This window comes from Mytilus galloprovincialis, chromosome 5 (genome assembly GCF_965363235.1).
Source record: "Mytilus galloprovincialis chromosome 5, xbMytGall1.hap1.1, whole genome shotgun sequence".
NCBI classification, from domain to species: domain Eukaryota; kingdom Metazoa; phylum Mollusca; class Bivalvia; order Mytilida; family Mytilidae; genus Mytilus; species Mytilus galloprovincialis.
The window spans coordinates 65,433,655-65,453,893 of record NC_134842.1 but is presented as its reverse complement, the minus strand read 5'-3'; the positions used below and the strand labels follow the sequence as shown (position 1 = coordinate 65,453,893).

General features: G+C 31.0%; 1 protein-coding gene across 1 annotated transcript; it reads left to right on the top strand.

The window, feature by feature from the left end:
- The first annotated feature begins 559 nt into the window (after nucleotides 1-559).
- LOC143074112 (protein turtle homolog B-like) lies at nucleotides 560-15,805 on the top strand. Its single transcript, XM_076249660.1, has 9 exons — nucleotides 560-566; nucleotides 2,155-2,436; nucleotides 5,205-5,483; nucleotides 6,205-6,519; nucleotides 8,748-9,026; nucleotides 11,958-12,251; nucleotides 13,947-14,090; nucleotides 14,638-14,662; nucleotides 15,718-15,805. The coding sequence occupies exons 1-9, from the start codon at nucleotides 560-562 to the stop codon at nucleotides 15,803-15,805; spliced, it is 1,713 nt and encodes a 570-aa protein (XP_076105775.1).
- The last annotated feature ends 4,434 nt before the right edge of the window (nucleotides 15,806-20,239 follow it).

Below are 20,239 nucleotides of genomic sequence, written 5' to 3'. Positions count from 1 at the left end.
GGGAGGTCCTGGGTTGAATCCTCTTTTTTGATTTTTTTTAATTATGTGAATGTTTTTTTGTGTTCCGGGGTGGGTGTGTAGGACCTTGGTTGAATCCTCTTTTTTGATTTTTTTTAATCATGTCAATGTTTCTTAGTGTTCCGTGGTTGATACCTCCACCTCATTTCCTAATGGCTGGATCCGTGCCTGAATAGCTTTACTTTAGAAGTTCAAGAGACAAAACATAACTATGAGACAAGTCATTGTGCTTTAATCATGATAGTATTTTATACCGTAGAGCTAGGTATCTGTATATGAATAATACTATAAAATCAGAATGCATGTTTGGTGTAATCTGTTTTCAGACAAGTCCTGCTTTAACAACCAGGTACAATCCACCATTTTCTACATTTGAAAATGCCTGTGCCAAGTCAGGAATATGACCGTTGTTGTGCATTCGTTTGATGTGTTTTTTTAAAACATTTGATTTTGCCATTTGATTAGGGACTTTCCGTTTTAAATTTTCCTCGGAGTTCAGTATTTTTGTGATTGTACTTTTCATTTAGGACGTTAATGATCAATGCAAGGTAAGTATCATTTGTTTGCCAATAAAAGAATAAAAAAAGGAATGAAAGCATGCAAAGAGTACGAGAATCCAAAACTTAACTTAACCCGTAGCAAAACTGAAACTAGTTACATGCGCTTAAAAATGTTGACTTATCATACCAACTAAATTTAAAACGACGCTTCTTTTTATCCTGTGTTATTATGTGATTAAAGGTTCAACACATTCGTGGTGAAAATATTACAGTTCGCACATCATAGCATATGGGCCTCTAAACAGTAAACGCAAAGTAAACAGAACAAGGAGGATAAAAGACAACAAATTTGTTCGTTTTGAGGACGTGTTTGTCAACAAAAAATTGGCATTTACATTAGAACCAACTGTGCCCCTTTCTGGTCTACTTATTCTCTTATTCAAATGAAGACGGCTCCGCTTAGAAACTTCTTAGGAAAAAACCAAGAAGTGAGCAGTATCATTTGACTTTACTTTCCGATATACATGCTATATAATCTTCCTATATATATATGAACGATGCTCTCTCTCTAAATAATTCAAAATTTGGTAACTATGTTGAATGCATCTATCCCATCGAAAAGAACATATACAGTCAAGTCTGCCTCATACATTGACTTACATCTAGAGTTGAAAACTTAAAACTATGCAACTAAATTGATGATTACAGCTTCCCAATTGTGAACTTTCCATTTTTATGTAGCAACATTGCCGCTGCGCCTGCATACGGATCATATATCTCCCAGTTGATAATATATTCACGAGCTTGTATCTCCGATAATAATTTCCTTGATAGAGGATTGCTGCTCACAAGGAAAAGTTTAAACCAAGAGTTCCAAGTGGTGAAGTAAAAGTCATCCCTTCGTAAACTTTACGGACGTCATCACGAGTTGGTTGACCGTGATGGAATATCCGTTTCATAGATGATAGTGTATATGTTCCAATTGTCTTAACTTCAAACGGAGCACCTGCATTCATCTCAAGGTTTTGGTTGGGTTCATGTTGCTCAGTCTTTAGTGTTCTTTGTTCTGTTTTGTGTATTGTTGGATGTCATTTGTCTTGATGATAGCCATGAAGTTGTTTTATTTGTACTTTCGAGTTTGAATATCCCTTTGATATTTTTCGCCTCTCTTTTGTTGTCATCAAGACTTATTCAAGAATGTATATAGCGAATTTGAAAACAGTTAGAAATAAGCATTTCAGAATAAGCCTTTTATCAAAATTGTATTAATTATCATTTCATTAATAGCAAGACATAATAATGTAGTATTATCTTTTGATTTCTGCATTTATTATCTTTTAACAAGGAAGAGGTTTTATTTCTTCATTGTTATAATCGACACTTGTTTCATTTTGATTTTGTTCATCTTCATCGGTCACATGATTGAGAGTTTGTAAGGAGTTTTAATTAAATCCTCACTATGTCTAATAAAACATATTTAAGAAAACAATAATAGAAAGTGTTTTTTGTCATAAAAAGGAAAAACCTTTTACCAAAATAACGTAAAAATTGTAGATACTAAACTTTCTGAATTAAAAAATAAAATAAAAATAAGAGATATAGAATTGGCTTTTTTTTTTATTCATAAACATTTTAGCAAGACGTATGAAACCAACATTAACGTCTCTTCCTGGGCGTCCATTTGTTGGTGACAACATAACGTTTACCTGTAATTCGACACAGAGCTGGCCTGAAAGAAATATTACTTCAAAACTGTCATACCATTTTGTTGGGAGCCCAAGAGGAGAGACTGACAACAATCAGTTAACAATACATACACTTACTAAGTTAGATAAAGGGAAATACATATCCTGTCAGTACACTGATGAATTAGGAGTGGTATCTATTATGAGTGAAACTATTACACTGGATCCTTACTGTAAGTATGGTCATAGTAAGTTTAAACATATTTTATTGTCCAAAAAAAACATTGACAATAGGATTGGACACAAGTTTTGCAACTTAGAACGTCTTCTCCATTACATACAAATAATACATATCCGAACAAATATGAAATACATAATAATAACATCATAAACAATATTAATATGAAGACATGAAATTAACAAGAATTTATACGACATGGTTCATCGATTCCTAAAAGTCGAGTTGACCGTAAATTTTTATGAAAGACCTACCTAATAGGTTGTTTTAATCTTGGAATAAATATTCACTCAAAAGGTAAGTTTTTATTGTATTTTGAACAATTAAATTAAAGCGTTGTTGTCAACTGATGGATAATAAAATCAAATTGATGATCCATGTCTTAGGAAAAATGAACAATTGCATTCGAAGTCAACAAAAAGTAATAACATTGTTATTGGTATATATTTAACCATAATGTTTATAAACTATGAAAAGCGATTGGTCTCTTTAATATAATTCTGCACTTTTATAAAAATTAGCGTGTTTATGTTCATATTAAACAAAGCATTGCCGTACATTAAATTTTCAAAGTCGGTAGGTATATTTTCTTTTCTAAGTTCAAAAAATAATTTATTCCTTTGCACTGTATAATTTTTACACGAGAGGAAATAATGTTGAGCATTTTCATATAAATAACCACATTGACACATTGCGTTAGTTTTAATATTTGCGTGATACAGATCCATGTTCAGGGCACTGCATTTGTTTCTTAATCTTGCGTGTAAAACATTTAAATATCTATCGCCAATATTGAAATATGTAGGGGGTGATTTGTTTTTAAAATATTTCTGTTTAATTTTTAATTTAAACATATTTAAAGAAAGTTCATTTGGTCATAGTAGAATGAATGTGTTTTTCCAAATCTACTGTACTAGACAACATAAATAAAAAAAAAACAAGTAGCCAAACATCTCAGTTATAGTTTTATGGCAATTTCGTGAAAACGCACAACGAATTTATAAAGCAAGAGACACCACAACCTAAAAAAAAAAAACAGAACAAAAGTAGTTAAGAACTTAAAAATGAAAAAAAATACAGAATTTGATATGACCCGAAATGATTATATTAATCCACCATTCTTTTTATGATGCCTTACATTATTTGGAAAAAACAACATTTTAAAGCTTTTCTTGAAGATTTAAATCATGTAACTTAATATTTCTTTTTTCAAAAATATGGGGGACCCTTTTTAATCCTGATGCATATAGATAAACTACATTGGTTACTTCCATGGGAACATTGTTTACGACATTATTGATTGATAGACTTTCAAAATATTCAGACTTCGTTGAAATGATACATGTATCTAAGGCAACAGATGTCATCAGTTATAAGACTATTCCACTCAAAATAATATCTTTTGTCTAAATGTGTTTATCGATATGCTCACTCTTTCGGAGCACCTGAGATCACCCCGAGTTTTTGTTGGGATTCGTGTTGCTCAGTCATTAGCTTTGCGTGTTGTTTTTTGTGTGTTGTTGTTTGTCTGTTTGTCTTTTTCTTTTTTAGCCATGGCGTTGTCAGTTTTATTGTCGTTTGAATTACGAGTTTTAATGTCCCTTTGGTATTTTTGCCTCTATTTTTCTACAAAAAGGAAAGCGTAGATACAAATTCCTTGTTTTAGGTCATGAAAATTTTTTCTTTGAGTAGAAATCTTTTCATACTATCAGAAATCAAAAATGTGTACAGAGTATCCTCAAAAACCAAAAGCAAAGCATCTCGCAAAGTTCTTTTTTTTTCAATTTCAGTTTCATTGGTAATGTCCAGTCAATCAATATAAAAATAATATCGAGCGGTTTTCAATAGTGATCAAATCCATACCGTTAGTACCTTTTATAAGGATTCCGAAGGACAAAAGAAACAATTCAAACCAGCATTTCATTTAGTACTTGCATATATTTATCCAAGTGCTCTTGAGATAAAGGATCATACTTTATTAGAAGATCTGCTTTATATCATCATCGTTTTCTCTTTATTTAATTAGATGGACGGCTTTCAACTATCAATTTCATATTCATCAGCAGTAACAAATACGCATTACATAACGTAAATATATCTCAATTAGTACATTAACAAGGGTTATGCTCATGATACTATGAAATGTTCTGGTAAGGAAAAATACTGATATCAACATTACATATTATACATTCACCATCACTTTCACTAATTGATTTATCAAAATTGTATCCTATTGTCGTAAATGTGTCTTATTCGCGATTTTGGAAATTTTGACTTAGTGTAGATTCAAATGCGGATATTGCATGCATAGTAGAAGACTTCTATCCTGTCGCAACCAGTCTCTCTCGTTTTTGGGGTTCCCGCGGTTTCTTTGTATATGATTTTATATATAATCTGTGTGTCATTTTAGTGGATTTAGAACATAGGTCAGCTACTGTTGTTTTTAATATATTGTTGAAAAATAGATGAATTTTATTACTACGTGTGGCCTTCATATTGACAAAGTTTTAGACATTGTGTAATAATCAAAACATCTATTACTGTAGTGTGAATCTGAATTTAAAGGAAGTTTAATGCAGTATTCTTTTGTTTGCTCAATCTGTAGTTTGCTTTGAATATTTTTGACGACTTCTGTTGGTATGTTTGCCTTTTTGCCATAACGTTCGATATTCCGTTTACTTCATTGATTTTATCTCATGTATTGTGTCACTGAATGCACCTATTATTTACTTAAGATAACATTACGTTATTTGATTGATGTAGATGGTCCTGAACACGTTGTCCTTGAACCTGGATACACAACTATCAACGTAACAGAAGGAACTATATTAGGTCCGATAAATTGTACTGCAAACTGCAATCCGGAGTGTACATATAATTGGAAACACAAAGCAGAAGAGGAAAGATTTGAACTCATTCTTTCAATTCAGACTCTTACTATACCAGACATAAAGAAGAGTCAGACTGGGATTTACCGTTGCCGTATTGATCATCCTTTCGCAAAAGCATATTACAGAACAGACATATCAGTGAATGTGCAGTGTAAGTATGACCGGTAAATGTAATTTATAAAAAAAAGTTATGAAAATGTTAACAAAATTACAAAATAAAACTACTTCGAAAAACGTTAAAAGATTTGAACTTACTAGGTCATCAACCTATAAATGTAGCTAATATATCCATAAATGAAGCTGTTGTTTACATGATAGATAATGAAATTTCAGGGATTGGACGTTCGCATGACGAAATTAAAGTAAACCTACTTTTATAAATTTAGCATTTTACGCTTTTTTAAAGTAAAAAAAAACATATTGCATATTGAATTCTTCTTTCCGAACTGAACCAAATGTGTTATCTTTTCATGGTTATTTAATTTATTTTCATAAAAACTGATATCATGAAGAATTCTTGCCTTTTGGTAGACAGGAGCCATGCTCAATTAAGAAAACTTAAATTAAGGTTTTCATCTGCTTTCGATTACATTCATTTCTGTGCTCTTACTTACAGCCATAAATGTCAAAATTATCAACGAGCAGCGATTCTTCAACAAAACATTGGTACGCTTTTTGCAGCTGTCAGACATCTACTTTCTATGTAATGATACTTTTAAATACGAATAGGGTTTACTTAGCAAAAAACGTTTTGTTCTCTTTAAATTCACAAAACAAATGCATCATTTCAATCAAGTCAGCAATACTACAAAATACATGTATATTTCATCAAATTGATTTATTATAGTAAAGTATTGTATAATTTGTTTTAGATTCTCCTAAAATAAAAGAAATTTGGTTTGACGATACAAGTCAACTTTACAGATTGAGTTCTCCTAATACATTCAATTTCAGCGAAGACGTAAACTTGCAGATAACTTTACGAATTGAAAGTAATCCAACGAATCCGAAAATAATGTTTAACTCTTCTTCTTTGGAGATTCAATATTCAATTAAAGGCAACGGGTATATTGATTACCAGTCTACACTACCCTCTCTTAACTGTGAAGATTCAGGGGAATTTACAATACGGGCTATTAATGGGATATCAAACGGCGATACCAGAAAGGTCAACTTAACAATACTCTGTAAGTATAGTCACATCAGTATATTATCAGTATATTATCGATGACAGTTCGTCGGAAAGGGACGATAAATGACTGGCCCTTGTTAAGAGAGAGCCATATCTCTTGCACGTAAAAGACTCCCTTGTAGATTTCGAAAAAGAGTAGGCTAATGCCACTACAAGGCAGCACTCGCACCCGCAAAGTGGAATGGGATTAATATAAGTTGCCTTAACTTGTTTCCCAATCCAATTTGAATAAATATGTTTAAAACTAAAACTTCAAAACAATACAAAAATCATCAGTATATTTTAGAAAAAAAAACAGCCAAAAATTAGTATAACATTCTTTATTTGATACATTGATAAGTTTATATCTATGGTAACGGTACAAGAGAAAGACTCTAAACACATGGAGATCAATTGATTCTAAATTTAATTTCCATATAAAATACAAGAAAACAAAACTACAAACCATGCATTGGATATACTTTTGTTTCATCAGAAGACATCATGAGCATGCGAAAGAATAATCAGTATGGAAACAACTATATTGCAATTATAAAGTCCGAATCTATACGACACAACAGAGAGGCAAACGATACCAAACTCATAGGTCGAAAAACACTGACAACGATATGGTAAAAAAAAAGACCAAAAGAGAATTAACTGTACACAACCCACTACACAGAAATCTAAAAATTGAGTAACACGAAACCCACCAAAAAGCGGAGGGGATCTGAAGTGGTACGGTAGGGTAAGTCGATCCTGCTCCACATAGGGCAGCCGTTGTGTTCCTCGTGAATGTAAAAACCAGGTAATAATCCTAATTTGGTAGATCACATCCGTGGAAAAGAGGAAAAGAGGAAAAGATACAAAACATATCCAATAGATTGGACAGTACTTCAAACCATATCAACACCTGGCCTTGAAGGCATAAAACTTTTCTTAGTTCTCGGAGCACAAAAATCATGCTCGAAACATGAAATCCAGCAGTTTAATTGGTTGATTTTCGAGTTTGAGTACAAAATTCATGCTTGTAAGTTTTATGACCGTGAGGCCTGCTCGAAGCACAAAAATCATGCTCCAAACATGAAATCTAGCATTATGATTGGTTGATTTTGGAGTATGAGTACAAAAAACTGACTCGAAAGTTTAATGACTTCAATGCCTGGGTCCTAAAACTTTACTCAGTACTCATTGTACAAAACGTGTGCTCGAAACACAAAATCCAGTATTGTGATTGTTTGATATCAGAGTATTAGTGGGATAATAGTTTTCGAAACTGTTATGTCTGCAAAGGTATTTTGAAATACAAGCAATATGTTCAGTTTGTGAATTTAAGAATACATTTTTTCAATTATGTTTAGAATTTAAAGTGTCAACAAAATCAAGTTCTGTTTAAAGTGTTTATGGGTCCTGACATTTTCCAGTATACGAATGGTAGATATATAAAAATATGGAGATATGATATGAGACAACTATCCACAAGATTGCAAATGTAGTAACTACTAATCACTGTGCGGCTTTCATCATTGAGAAACACCCATACAATATAGTCGGCTATAAAATGTCTAAACAATAGAACGTAAGACCTAATTTATAGAAGAAAAACAATACGAAAAAATAACATAAAATACCACACAATGGTAGTCAATGAAAATCTTTAAGCTACATGTTATTGCGTTATGTATGTCTGTGAAACTTTAGACACTTTTAAGTACACACCAAACATTTTCTCAATAAGCAGAGACAAATTTTGTAACGAATATTGAAGGGATAAAAAGCTTGTATTGTGTGAAACGTACAACGTACCCCAATAGTGTTCTAATTTAATTTATGTTGAAGCAAGTAGTAAAAAGGAATCTATAATTTGCTATGATAATTTTGTTGATCTTATTACTTATCGATGCAAAAAGGATAGAATAAGCAATTATATTCAGATTCCTTTAATGATCTCTGAATACGCATGCGTTGGTTTTATGAAATGGATTCATTTTGGGTGATACCGAAGACCATTATTTGGTACTTGTAAATTTCAAGTATTTTGAATGACAAAATGAATATCAACGGTAGTTTAAAAAATTGAATATGAAGACAAAATGTATATCTAATTTTTTAAACTACCGTTGATATTCATTTTGTCTTTCAAAATACCTGAAATTTTTTAAATGCAATAATTTTCACACATGTCTTCCGTGGTTGTAATGATCAGTACTGTGTTATTATTATGAACTAACATGTATATTTCAGGTAAACCTAGGAGTGTCACAACCGAATCTAGAAAAATAGAAACAAAAGTTGGTTCAACTGATCATATAGTAATGTATGTTGTATCCTCCCCGCTGCCAACTGTAGAGTGGTGTCGTGTGACTGGGTACGACTGGATTGTTAAGACAGAAACCTATGATTATAGATACGAAATAAGTTCGAAAATACATGTTAGATCGGAACTGGATTTTGGTGTGTATGGAATAAGGATTTGTAACCTAAAAGGATGTATTAAGGACAATTTCACGTTGACACCGTTAGGTATTTATATTTCTATATATCAATTTAATATTTTTTTGGTTAGATATACAGATGTAAAGGACATCACATCATAACTAATTAGCATACAAATGCATTTAATTTGATTACATTATTAATAACGTTCCTTATGATTGTTATTTAAATACATAACATGCAACATGCAGAAGTCTACCGATGTACAAATCGCAAACATCCGTTAATAAGACCAAAATAAAGATAAAAGTCTTTAACTGGAATCGCATGAACTGTCGGGTTGTTGTATCTTTGACGCATTCACCGTTTCATTCTCAATTTAAAATTACTATATCCAAATTCGAAAACACAACTGGTATAATACAGTTTAGACGTCTAACAAAACAGTTGTCCCAAGACGCCTCATGCTATTGAATGCTAATTTGTTATGTTGTTGCAACTAAAATGTTCAATTACATGGCAGTAATGCTGTTTTATCTGAACTATACTAAGTATATGAAAAATTAAATGAATTAATTTTCCCACTTGTTAAATATCTTTTAGTGGCTGGCTATCTCCTTTCCCCTTTGAAAATTGCCGGTATTTTGTTTTGAAAAATTAACATTATAGCAAAAATTTTAAAGCTTCTTTAAAATTTTCAATAACGCCAAAAGTCAATTAGCAGTTAGATCGTGATAGTTCGTTAAATAGCTTTGATAAAAAATAAATAGTGGTTAAATGAATAAAGGAAAAACAGCACCATGACCAAAAGACAATGCAACGACTTCACGTAAATAGACCATTTAATTAAAACACCAACGGATTAAGGAAAAGAAACCAAACAGAAAGTGTTATAAGGGATAGGGGGTGGGGTAAGCAGTGCTGGTCCGAGTACACAGTTATCGTCCTTTGATTTTCGTTGTCCACAAATATAGTCCCTAGTGTGGACAGTGTGTTATTTGCCAATTTTTTTTTGTACCCCTTCCAAATTTATTTTTTCATGTGTTATGTCTCAAATAGCAAGTAGGGGGATAAAATTACACTGTAAAAAAATGGTTCATGAATTTGAAAGTCAAGTAGTAATTTGGTCCAGCTAAAAAAGGTGAAAATTAGCATTTCGGAAGCTGTCAAAAGATTTCAAGATCCCCTTAACATAAAATTTTCCATATTTTGAGTTAGAGCTGATGAAGTTTTCTTTAAATTTGATATAATTTGTCCCAAAAGTAGTACACCACACTGCAGAAATGTTATTGAGAATGCGCAGGTGGGATTTTTTTAAATTTTCATTTATTGTCTAAAAGAAATGCAATACAAAATAACTGTGGTCTCGGACCTGCTTATTAATTTAGAGACACCCATCGCGTTGTTTATGATATACCAACCAGTCGCAAAATAATTCATGTAGTTTCAGGCTACACAAAATTAAACGTGATTATGGTAATTTATGGTTACAGGAAAAAAATGAATCATATGGTTTATCATGAATCGTAATTATTTAACTTGATTTGTAGATTATAATAGACATCATGTACTTAGATTGCAAGATGTAGTCTCGTTTTAATTCATGATAATACTTTGATATATTAGTTTTAGTGATTTTGAAAAAAACAAATCAATATGGTAACAATTGATCAGACTTGGGGTAATTGTAATTGTAATCGTTAATCAGCTGTAATTGATTACAATTTTTCAAGTAATCATTGCAATCATTAATCAGCAAAAAATCTGATTACATGTAATTTAATTTAATCAATTACTTTTCTAAATGCCCTGTAATCCTGATTACATTTTCATTACATTCTGATTACAATGAAAAAAATCTTGAACAGTGTTTATGGACAATAAATGAACCTTTTTGTTATTCTTATTTAATAGATATTTAACAAGTTAAGATAGTTTGGTTTACTTTATCAAGCATGATAATTGATTTGTATACTTCAGTAAAAAATAAACTGTTACAATATTAAAAAGTCACCATTAGCCTAAGAATGCCTAATTAAAAAATATTGTACATATATTCACAATTTATAAAAGATGTACATATATATATTTGATAAAAAAAAAAAAAAACTGTTGAAGCAAAATTATATTTTTTTTAACCCTGAATTATAATCTTTTGTTAATATTGTGATTATTGTAAAATTTGAATTGACAGGTAGGAAACTAATTATAAGGTTTGTTTTTATTTCAATTTCTAATTAAGTATAGCTGTAGGACAATATATATGATAAAAGATCAATCAGACATGTGAAAATTACTCTAATTAGCACAAACTAAATTAAAAGTTGGACATTTATCTTGTTTAAAATAAGCAAATTTTTGTATGTACTTAGACTGGACATGTAAAATGCATACTTGTATTTTGTTTACAATTTGTTTAAACAATTCTATTAAGTGTTTACATAATTTTTATCTGGTAACTTTATTTCATCCATATATTAACTTCCAAAAACTGCCCCTTGAAATGCATATAAAGTCTGGAAGGGGTCATAAGACTAACAGCAAACTCTTTATAAAGGCTTTAAGCCATATTCAATTGAAGTCAAAATAATTCAGAGATCAATGCGAATAAAGTGTTATAATGGGTGACATAATGTTCATGTATGTTTGTAGTGAACTTTTGTGGTTTATTAAATAGATGAAGTTGGAAGTTATCATTTAAAAATATATATAAAAAAAATCCTTTCTAAAAAATACTATTGTTATATTAAACGTTAATTCATTCACATCATTCAAAATACTTTTGTTTTTTTATAATTCATTGTAATCAGATGTAATCATGATTACTTTGCCAATAAAATCATTAATTTAATCAGACACTTTCAGAAATGATGTAATCATTAATTTAATTTAATTGTACAAATGACAAAGTAATTGTAATTTAATCAATTACATTGGAAGTAATCGGACCCATCTCTGCAATTGATTTATGTTCACCTAAGATAGATCCAAAAATGAAAATAACATTTTTAATTTCAGATAAACCAGAAGCACCGCGAAATCTCTCTGTCGGACCAATAACATGTAGATCAGTAAATATATCGTGGGTCGCTGGATTTAATGGCGGATACAACCAAACCTTTTCCGTCCAGTTTAAAACTACAGATAGTGATATATGGAACTCAACTACTGTACATACTAATGAGATAAAGACGGGGAGTGCGATATACTTCACTTTGGATCAGCTTAAACCATACAAGTCTTATGAAGTCATGGTTTTGTCAACGAACATACATGGAAGCAGAAATGCATCGCTTGAATTTAAAACAAAAGGTTAGATTATACATCAAATGGATCCTTATGCAAAAGGTTTTGTTTATATTCATGATGTTTTTAATTTTCCTGTTGTTTTGTTTTGTCTTTTGTCTATTGTTTCTGTTTTTATTTAAATCTATTTATAAGTTAGAATGAATAAAGTAGGCATGAATAATAAATCAAACAAACAAGTCACAGCATTCATCTGTCGGGATAATTAATTCTCTTCGACTTAGAAAAAAAAATGATTTAAAAAAAAATAAAACTCACGAATAAATTAATGATTGTTGAATATATTTTTTTTTAATTCTGCTCTTGTCTTCTGACACAAGGTATTATCAAACTATGTATTTTCTTTTAAATCACTTATCCAAAGAAAAAATGATATCTATGCAGATCTTCCGAAACATTTTAAAATGGTATATACGCGTCACGCTCTAAAATTATACCAGTACTTGTTTTTTTTTATCTTTTTTTTTCTTTTTTCTTGGATATAATCTGATAATGAGCAAAACTTGACGATATCTAAGTGCATTAATTTTGAGATTTATCTCCATTACTATAAATGACAATACTTTAATAGTTTTCTCATCTGAAGTAGAACATTTCTTCTGGGTTCACATAGATTTGTATTGATAACCATTAACTGGCATTATAAGTTGGTTAACATTGGCTTTGTACCGGCTTTTAGTAGCTGAGAGTAATCTTCTTGTCTTTTCTATTTCTATCAGTGTTTTTATCTTTTTTAATTGGGTTAAGGGCGAATGTTCGATGACGGTTTGATTCGTCAAGTAATTTTCACAGTAGATAAGAGGCGGTTTTCTCGTTTATTACTTCAACATAAGCCGTTAGTTTTTCTCTCTTCAATTGCTTTACAGTTGATAATGCCTGAACATTTTTTTAACACCTTACTATAACATGTGTATAAGGTGAATATTTATGCAAAGGTTCTAAGTTAAATAAGTAATGCTGATGCATGCATACACTTTTATATTAAGCAATTGTAACCATTAATCCTTTTTTGTGGGATAATGGGCTTTAAAGAATAATGTGTTTGTTTCTACATGTCTTTAAAAATACTCTATATGTACTTTTTCGCGATTTTGGTATTGTCGACGAATTTGCGTGTATTTAATTTCGCAGTATTTCCAAAAATATCAGATCATAAATAATAGACTTTACATAATTCTAAGAATATAAAATAAACAGAGATTATTCAATCCTGAAATCAGTCGTCTGTCCTGATAAATGTGTACTACTAGTAATCAGATTAAATAGGTAATGACTTATTATACCTGTCATTTTGGGCTTGGACTATTATTTTTCACCGTTTCTTATTCTTCATATAATTTCTGTAAAGATAACTGGTGTTGTTTTAACAATTTCACGGTTTAGTTGAGGCTATCTTAGGCCAACAAGGTGAACTTGTATGAAATTGCAGTCGATGTTTTTTTTTTTATGTTTTTATATGCATGAAATCTGCACTTGAATTCGCGTGTATTTATTTTCGCGAAAATATACCAACCGCAAAAAACGTGAAAATAAATACACCGTGAAAATAAGTACATATACAGCATTGTACAGTATCCCCTGCTAATCATGGATGGTCAGACCGTGCTTTATTTTATACTATATTCACAACGATACAAGGGTAATTTCATATATGAGTCTTTTAACGTTTTTTTGTAGTTCCCCTACCCTCTTATATTTCAGTTGAGCTTCATTTATCATCATCATCAAAATCGGCGTCCATTACCTGGCTATGGGTTGGTCTTGGGTGTGGTATTTCGCTTCTACTGGTAGTTATTTTTAGTCTATTAGTGTTTAAAACCAAAAGAAATAAAGACAAAAGAAATGGTATGTAACTAAAATATTGTGATATACAATGTATATGTCAATCAGACAACAAAAACACAGAAAAAATAACTAGATATATTCATCAATTGAATAGTATCTTTAAATTGACATTATTTTAAACTATAACCGTGAAAAAGGTTTAGAGATAAAGAAATGTTTCACCAGAGACAAACAAATATATACCACCGCCAGCATATTATATTCCACCAGTGGATATATATGTCTAACATACAGAAATCAAACAACACGAAAAAAAAACCAACAACAAAAAAAAACAGGATGCCAATTTGTTTACCAGGGACTAACACGTAACTGCCATCAGCGATATTATTTGAACGAGAATAATGTGAAAATAATTTGTTCTGTAGTTTTATTTTTTTACTATGACATTGTCAGTTTTTCGTTGACTAATTAGTATTTAATGTCCCCTCGGTCTCCCCTGTTCTTTTTTAACCACTAACTTTGAGTTACAATTACAAACAGAAGCAAACAGTACATATGGAACATGCTCTCACAATTTGGATAATACATGTTTCTTATTTTGCAGAATCAAGAACTATTGACGCCCATAGGTATATATAAAAATACTTTGATATTCAATATGTGCACGTTTTTACTCTTAATGTCAGCATCGGATGATAAATTGTTGGATACTATCAAAATAGATAGTCATTAAAAGATTTAAAAAAAAACCAATATATACACAAAAATGGCTACAAATACACGTACAAAGATTTTCTCTTTTTAAAGTTTGCTTTCAAGTCAAGTTCATAAAAACAGTAGGCTAAAACAAGGGAAAGTTTGCATTTATGGACAACAAAGCAAATCAAAGTATTTGAGCAATTTCACTATAAGAATAATCTTAGTCAGGAATGCTACACACTTAACAGTTAAAATGCCAAAAAGTATTTTAACGCCTAAAACCATTTGATAAACACAGATGGACTATATATTATGGATGTTGTCAGGTAAAGTTAAAAATATCTAGACTTTAAAAGATACCAGAGGGACATTCAAACTCATAAGTCGAAAATAAACTGAAAAAAGCTAAAAAAGAAAAGATCAACAGACAAACAATAGTACAACATTAAAATTGATACTAAAATTAAAAAAATCATTAGTTAAGGAACAAAATAAATAGTTTTGTCATATGTTACATATTTTTTATTGATAGTGCAAAGTTTAATATAAAAATAATAAAGAAATGTTTCAATAAAATTATACACCCTCTCGTACTCCATTTTTTAATATTAGATATTGATTTTTTTTAGATCCTTAAGACTTCTTGATTGACAAAACTTTGAGGGTTAAGAGTATACCGTCTAAGCATACAATGTTATCACGTATTTCTCAATGTCTGCATTACGAACCTATTTTTTTTTCTTTTTAGTTCTATCTTGCATTATTAACAGATTTGTTGATCAACTAGGCAGTCTCTCGTTTTACAATGTCTTGAATTGTTTATTTTAGCCACTGAACATTACACTTTCTCTGAGATCTAAAACGAGAGGGTTAAATTTTGCACGATATCAGACATTTTTTTGTTTTGTTTCAGATAGTGTTTTCTTGTCATTTTTTTCTCGTCTATTTGTTTCTTTAAATATAGTGTACTATATCTTTTCAATAGAACACTAACTGATACAAATGATCACAGTGAAATAGCAACTAATGTAGAACGACACGTAGATAGGAGCAAGATGAAAATGGGTGAGTGAGAAATTAAAAGTTCTACTTGTAATGGAAAAGTACGGTCTTTATCTATTTGCACTCCCATACCGCATAGCCAGCTATAAGAGGACCCGACACGACAAAAAGTTTAACGAAAACCCAATGCCATGGTTTATGACAAAGTAACAAACAAGTATGACAGACAGTACTCAATGCAACCTCTGAATTATAGGTACGTGACTTGGGATGGTCAAATTTCGAATGAAGGGGGTAGAAATAAAGATGTATATGATCGATCACCACTTTTCCTGACAGTGTTGTAATAGCTAAGTACAACTATAAATGGAATGAATGCATAATTATTTATAATGATTATTCCAATATCACATTTTGAAATTATTTTAAAAAGTAATAAAAAAGCAGCCAATTTCTAGAATATGACAAAAACTTCATGTACTAGCATAAGGGTTGTGTTTGTAACGTCGGCAATACAGCCAACAATGCCGTTGTGGTATTGCGTAAATTCTTAAGTTCATAAGAATACCTTATAAGTTTCTTCTAAATTCAGGTCCGTGCAATCACCAAATTAAAATATTTGAATCATGTAATTATATTCCAGCTTAAGGACTCTGAACATTTCATTGTCCCATTTATGTATTTGCTACCTTAATGATATGATGAGCCAAGATATTTCTAATGATTTGTTTAGATTTTCTTGCGTTTGACTGTGAAATCACTGTCCAATGTAAGAATAGATAGGCGCCCGTATACATGTTAAACCTCGCCACATTATGTTGGCGTTTGTCCCAAGTCAAAGCCCTGTTACATAAGGGTTGTCGTTTGTTGCTGTATATATTTTTTATTGTTGTTCAGTTCATAAATTAAGCTGTTGGTTTGTCATTTATATTCTTTACCATTTTATCATGTCCGACTTATTTTAAAGTTTGCTTTGCGGTATGGGTTTGGTTCATTGTTAAAGGCCGTATGGTGACTTATATGTGGAAACGGATAGTGACTTAGGCAATGGTTGATAGGAGTCTCCATGACAATTATACCACATCTCCATATTTATAACAATTAAAGAACGTGTTTATCAACAATGTCATTCCTATGGGAACTAAATACAGTATGCTCCCCTTTTGTCGATTTGTTCCTTTATTCATACCGGCTCGAGACAAACATCATACAGAAGCTCGTCATGAAAAATGAATATGAGCTTGTTGTAGTTTACATATAGAATGTGGCGAGGTTAGATAACTTTTTCATCACTCAATTATCGCTCTATCAGTGTAGTACAAATAAAAGCTTTGTTCAATGATGAATTGTATGATGTATAATAAATGTATGAATTTAAAAATGGTTATAGCAATATCAAAAATTGATATGATATTTTAAGTACATTTATCTAATAAGACCAACACCTCGGTAACTCGCAAAGCGGTTTGTGATAGAAACAGCCAACAGAGCAGCCACCAATGTAGTTCTTAAGTTCTTAAAAACGAAATAAAAAATTCTTAAGTATTATCCACAGCTATAAAGCAAACATCTATTGATTCCAATTGCAAAAAAAGAAATAGAGAACATTAATTTCCAATTTGGATAATACTCGCTTCTTAATTTGTAGAATCAAAACCTCATGAAGACCACAGGTATTTATAAAACATGATGATATTTACCATGTGCATGTTATAACTCCTGATAGTAGCGTCGTATCATGAATTGTTGCATACAAGTCAAATGAAAGATTAAATAAATAAATAAATGAATGAAAAAATAAATAAATACATAAAAGTATGTTTCAGCACAATCATGATGTAATTTCCAATTGAATACAAATCATACGATTTTCTTTAATTTATGTAGGTCGTTTGCTTGCAAGTATAAAAAAAAAGTCAGTTAACAAAAAATAATGTCGGCAGTTAAAAACAAATGAAAAAATTAATGTATAAGAACTATTTGACTTAAATAACAACCTAGGTCATGAATGCAATACCATTACATTTAACTTGCTAAAAAGTATTAAAACGTCAAAAACCATTTTATTGGGATTTATTCCGGAAAGTTTTCATGCAAATACGATTTCGGTATTTGATTGCGCTTTTTTCATTCTTCGATAACCCGTTGCTGCTTATGACTGGGTTTATGATCAGCTTGCAATAAACACAGTTCATTAGCGAACACTCTTGGCCACAAAACATTACTGTTTCTTTATGTTTGTTATATAGATATAAGAAGATGTGGTATGAGTGCCAATCAGACAAACTCCATCCACGTCACGATTTGTAAAAGTAAACCATAATAGGTCAATATATAGTTATCAAAGGTACCAATATATAGTTATCAAAGGTACAAAGACCAACACGGAGCCTTGGCTCACACCGAACAGCAAGCTATAAAAGGTCAAAAAATGAATAGTGTAAAACTACTTAATAGGAAAATTAACAGTCTTATTTTATTAAAAAAATCGAGAAACGAGAAACACTTATAAATCTCATCAACAAACGACAACCACTGAACACATATTTTCTGACTTAGGACAGTTATAAACAATTGAGCAGGTTTAAGCCTTTTTAATAGGCGTCAAGTTTTACCCAAACATGAAACAGTTATATAACATTACGAGAGACACACTATAAATTAGCAATTAAAACGGCTTAATTCGATCAAAAAAAAAAAAATATCAACAACACAAGTAAACATAGCTGAACGAATAAATTTGACCTTTGACACAATATTAAAACAAGATATAAAACAATGTAAAAAAGACAACTATAACCTTGGACAAAATTGAATTAAATAAAATAACTAACACAAGTAACTTTAATTATAATAATTAGTTGAAGGACGGAAATATGTTTTTACAATTTTTTTTTAAAGCACCTCATTTAGACTATTTCGTGGTGGCCAGTTTGTATCGGGGGAGGAAGCCGGAGTTCCCGGAGAAAACCAATGACCTTCGATAGGAAAACTGACAATCCTTGTCAATTAAGATTTGAGTTGAGTGCATCCGCACGAGCGGGGTTCGAACTCACTACCTCAGTGTTGATTGGCTAGTGATTACAGTAGTAACAACTTAGACCACTCGGCCAACTAGGCCAAACTTTAAGATTACATTAACGTCTGCTGGATCGCTACATCATGATATTATTAATGAAAATTACTCTTACCAACGATTAGAATAAAGTAAGACCTGCATTACACAACTCTTTATTTTGTATGACTAATACCGAATTTCTAGCCTACAGATAGTCAGGTATATCGACAATATACTTTTTGAGTATGGTATGAATTATTATTTATACCTTTGTGCACCATTACTTGGCGAATCGTTTTGTACTCAAATGAATTCGAAGCAAAATTCTTACAGAACTTTTTAAGAGTCAAACAAATATGGCGTCTTATAAAGTTCTTCAAGTTTACTTTCAAATATTTGAAATGATGTTCCGTCTTTCAATAACCAACATTTTATTGATTGTTTGCATCTTATATATCTTAGCGAACTTGAGTTTAAATATACTTCAAACTTTGATAACTTTTTTAATATATTGACACCGATGGACAACTTCAAACTAAAACCTGTAACGAACGTGATGATATAAAGTTTGCCATTGTGGACTTATCATCCCCTTTCTCAAATGAACATAGTATGGCATTTACATGTCATTTAACACTTTACGATTATGAATGTTTATTTATGAGAATGGCATTACAAATAGTGTGCTTCTGACACAAAACCTGTTCCATAAGAGTTATCAAAAAGAAAGACTGAAATCGACATTGTTTAAGTTTTACGGTCACAATCACTAAAAGGTTGAGCATCACGATATGTCCGTGTCTTAATTGACGAGCAACATGTTTTTAAGAGATTTGAACATTTGTAAATTACGACTGACGTTTATGTAACATAGTACATTTCATATTCGTTGAACAGCTATGTTAGAGTCCTGAACAGTTTTATGGGAATTTATTTTAAATTCCCTTCTGAGTAGAGAGACCAGTCGCCTTTTTTCAATACGATGTAAACATGTCTTTTTAACAGTAAGGTAATTGCTACAAGTGACCACTCTGAAATAACAACTGGTGTGAATGGATACATAGATATGGGTTATTTGAAATGGGGTGAGTGAAAAATTACAAGTCTATCTTACTTCTTTATATTAGAGTCCACCTCATAAGTGATATAAATCAAATTTTATTAATGTATACATATCTAGTAGAGATACAGGATCAGACAACAGCTGAAAGGCTTCAAATGAGGCAAATCTGAGTAACTATAGGTAACTACACGGCCTTCAATAATGAATACAAACCCTATAGTATAGTCAGATATAAAAGGACTCGATATGAAAAACTATCAACAAATCAATCAACTAAAAACAAGTATGACAAACAGCGGCCAACAACAGATTCTGAATAACAGGCTCCCGACTTTTGACAGTTACATTTATAATGAGACGTTTTTTTATATAGTGCTCAATTAT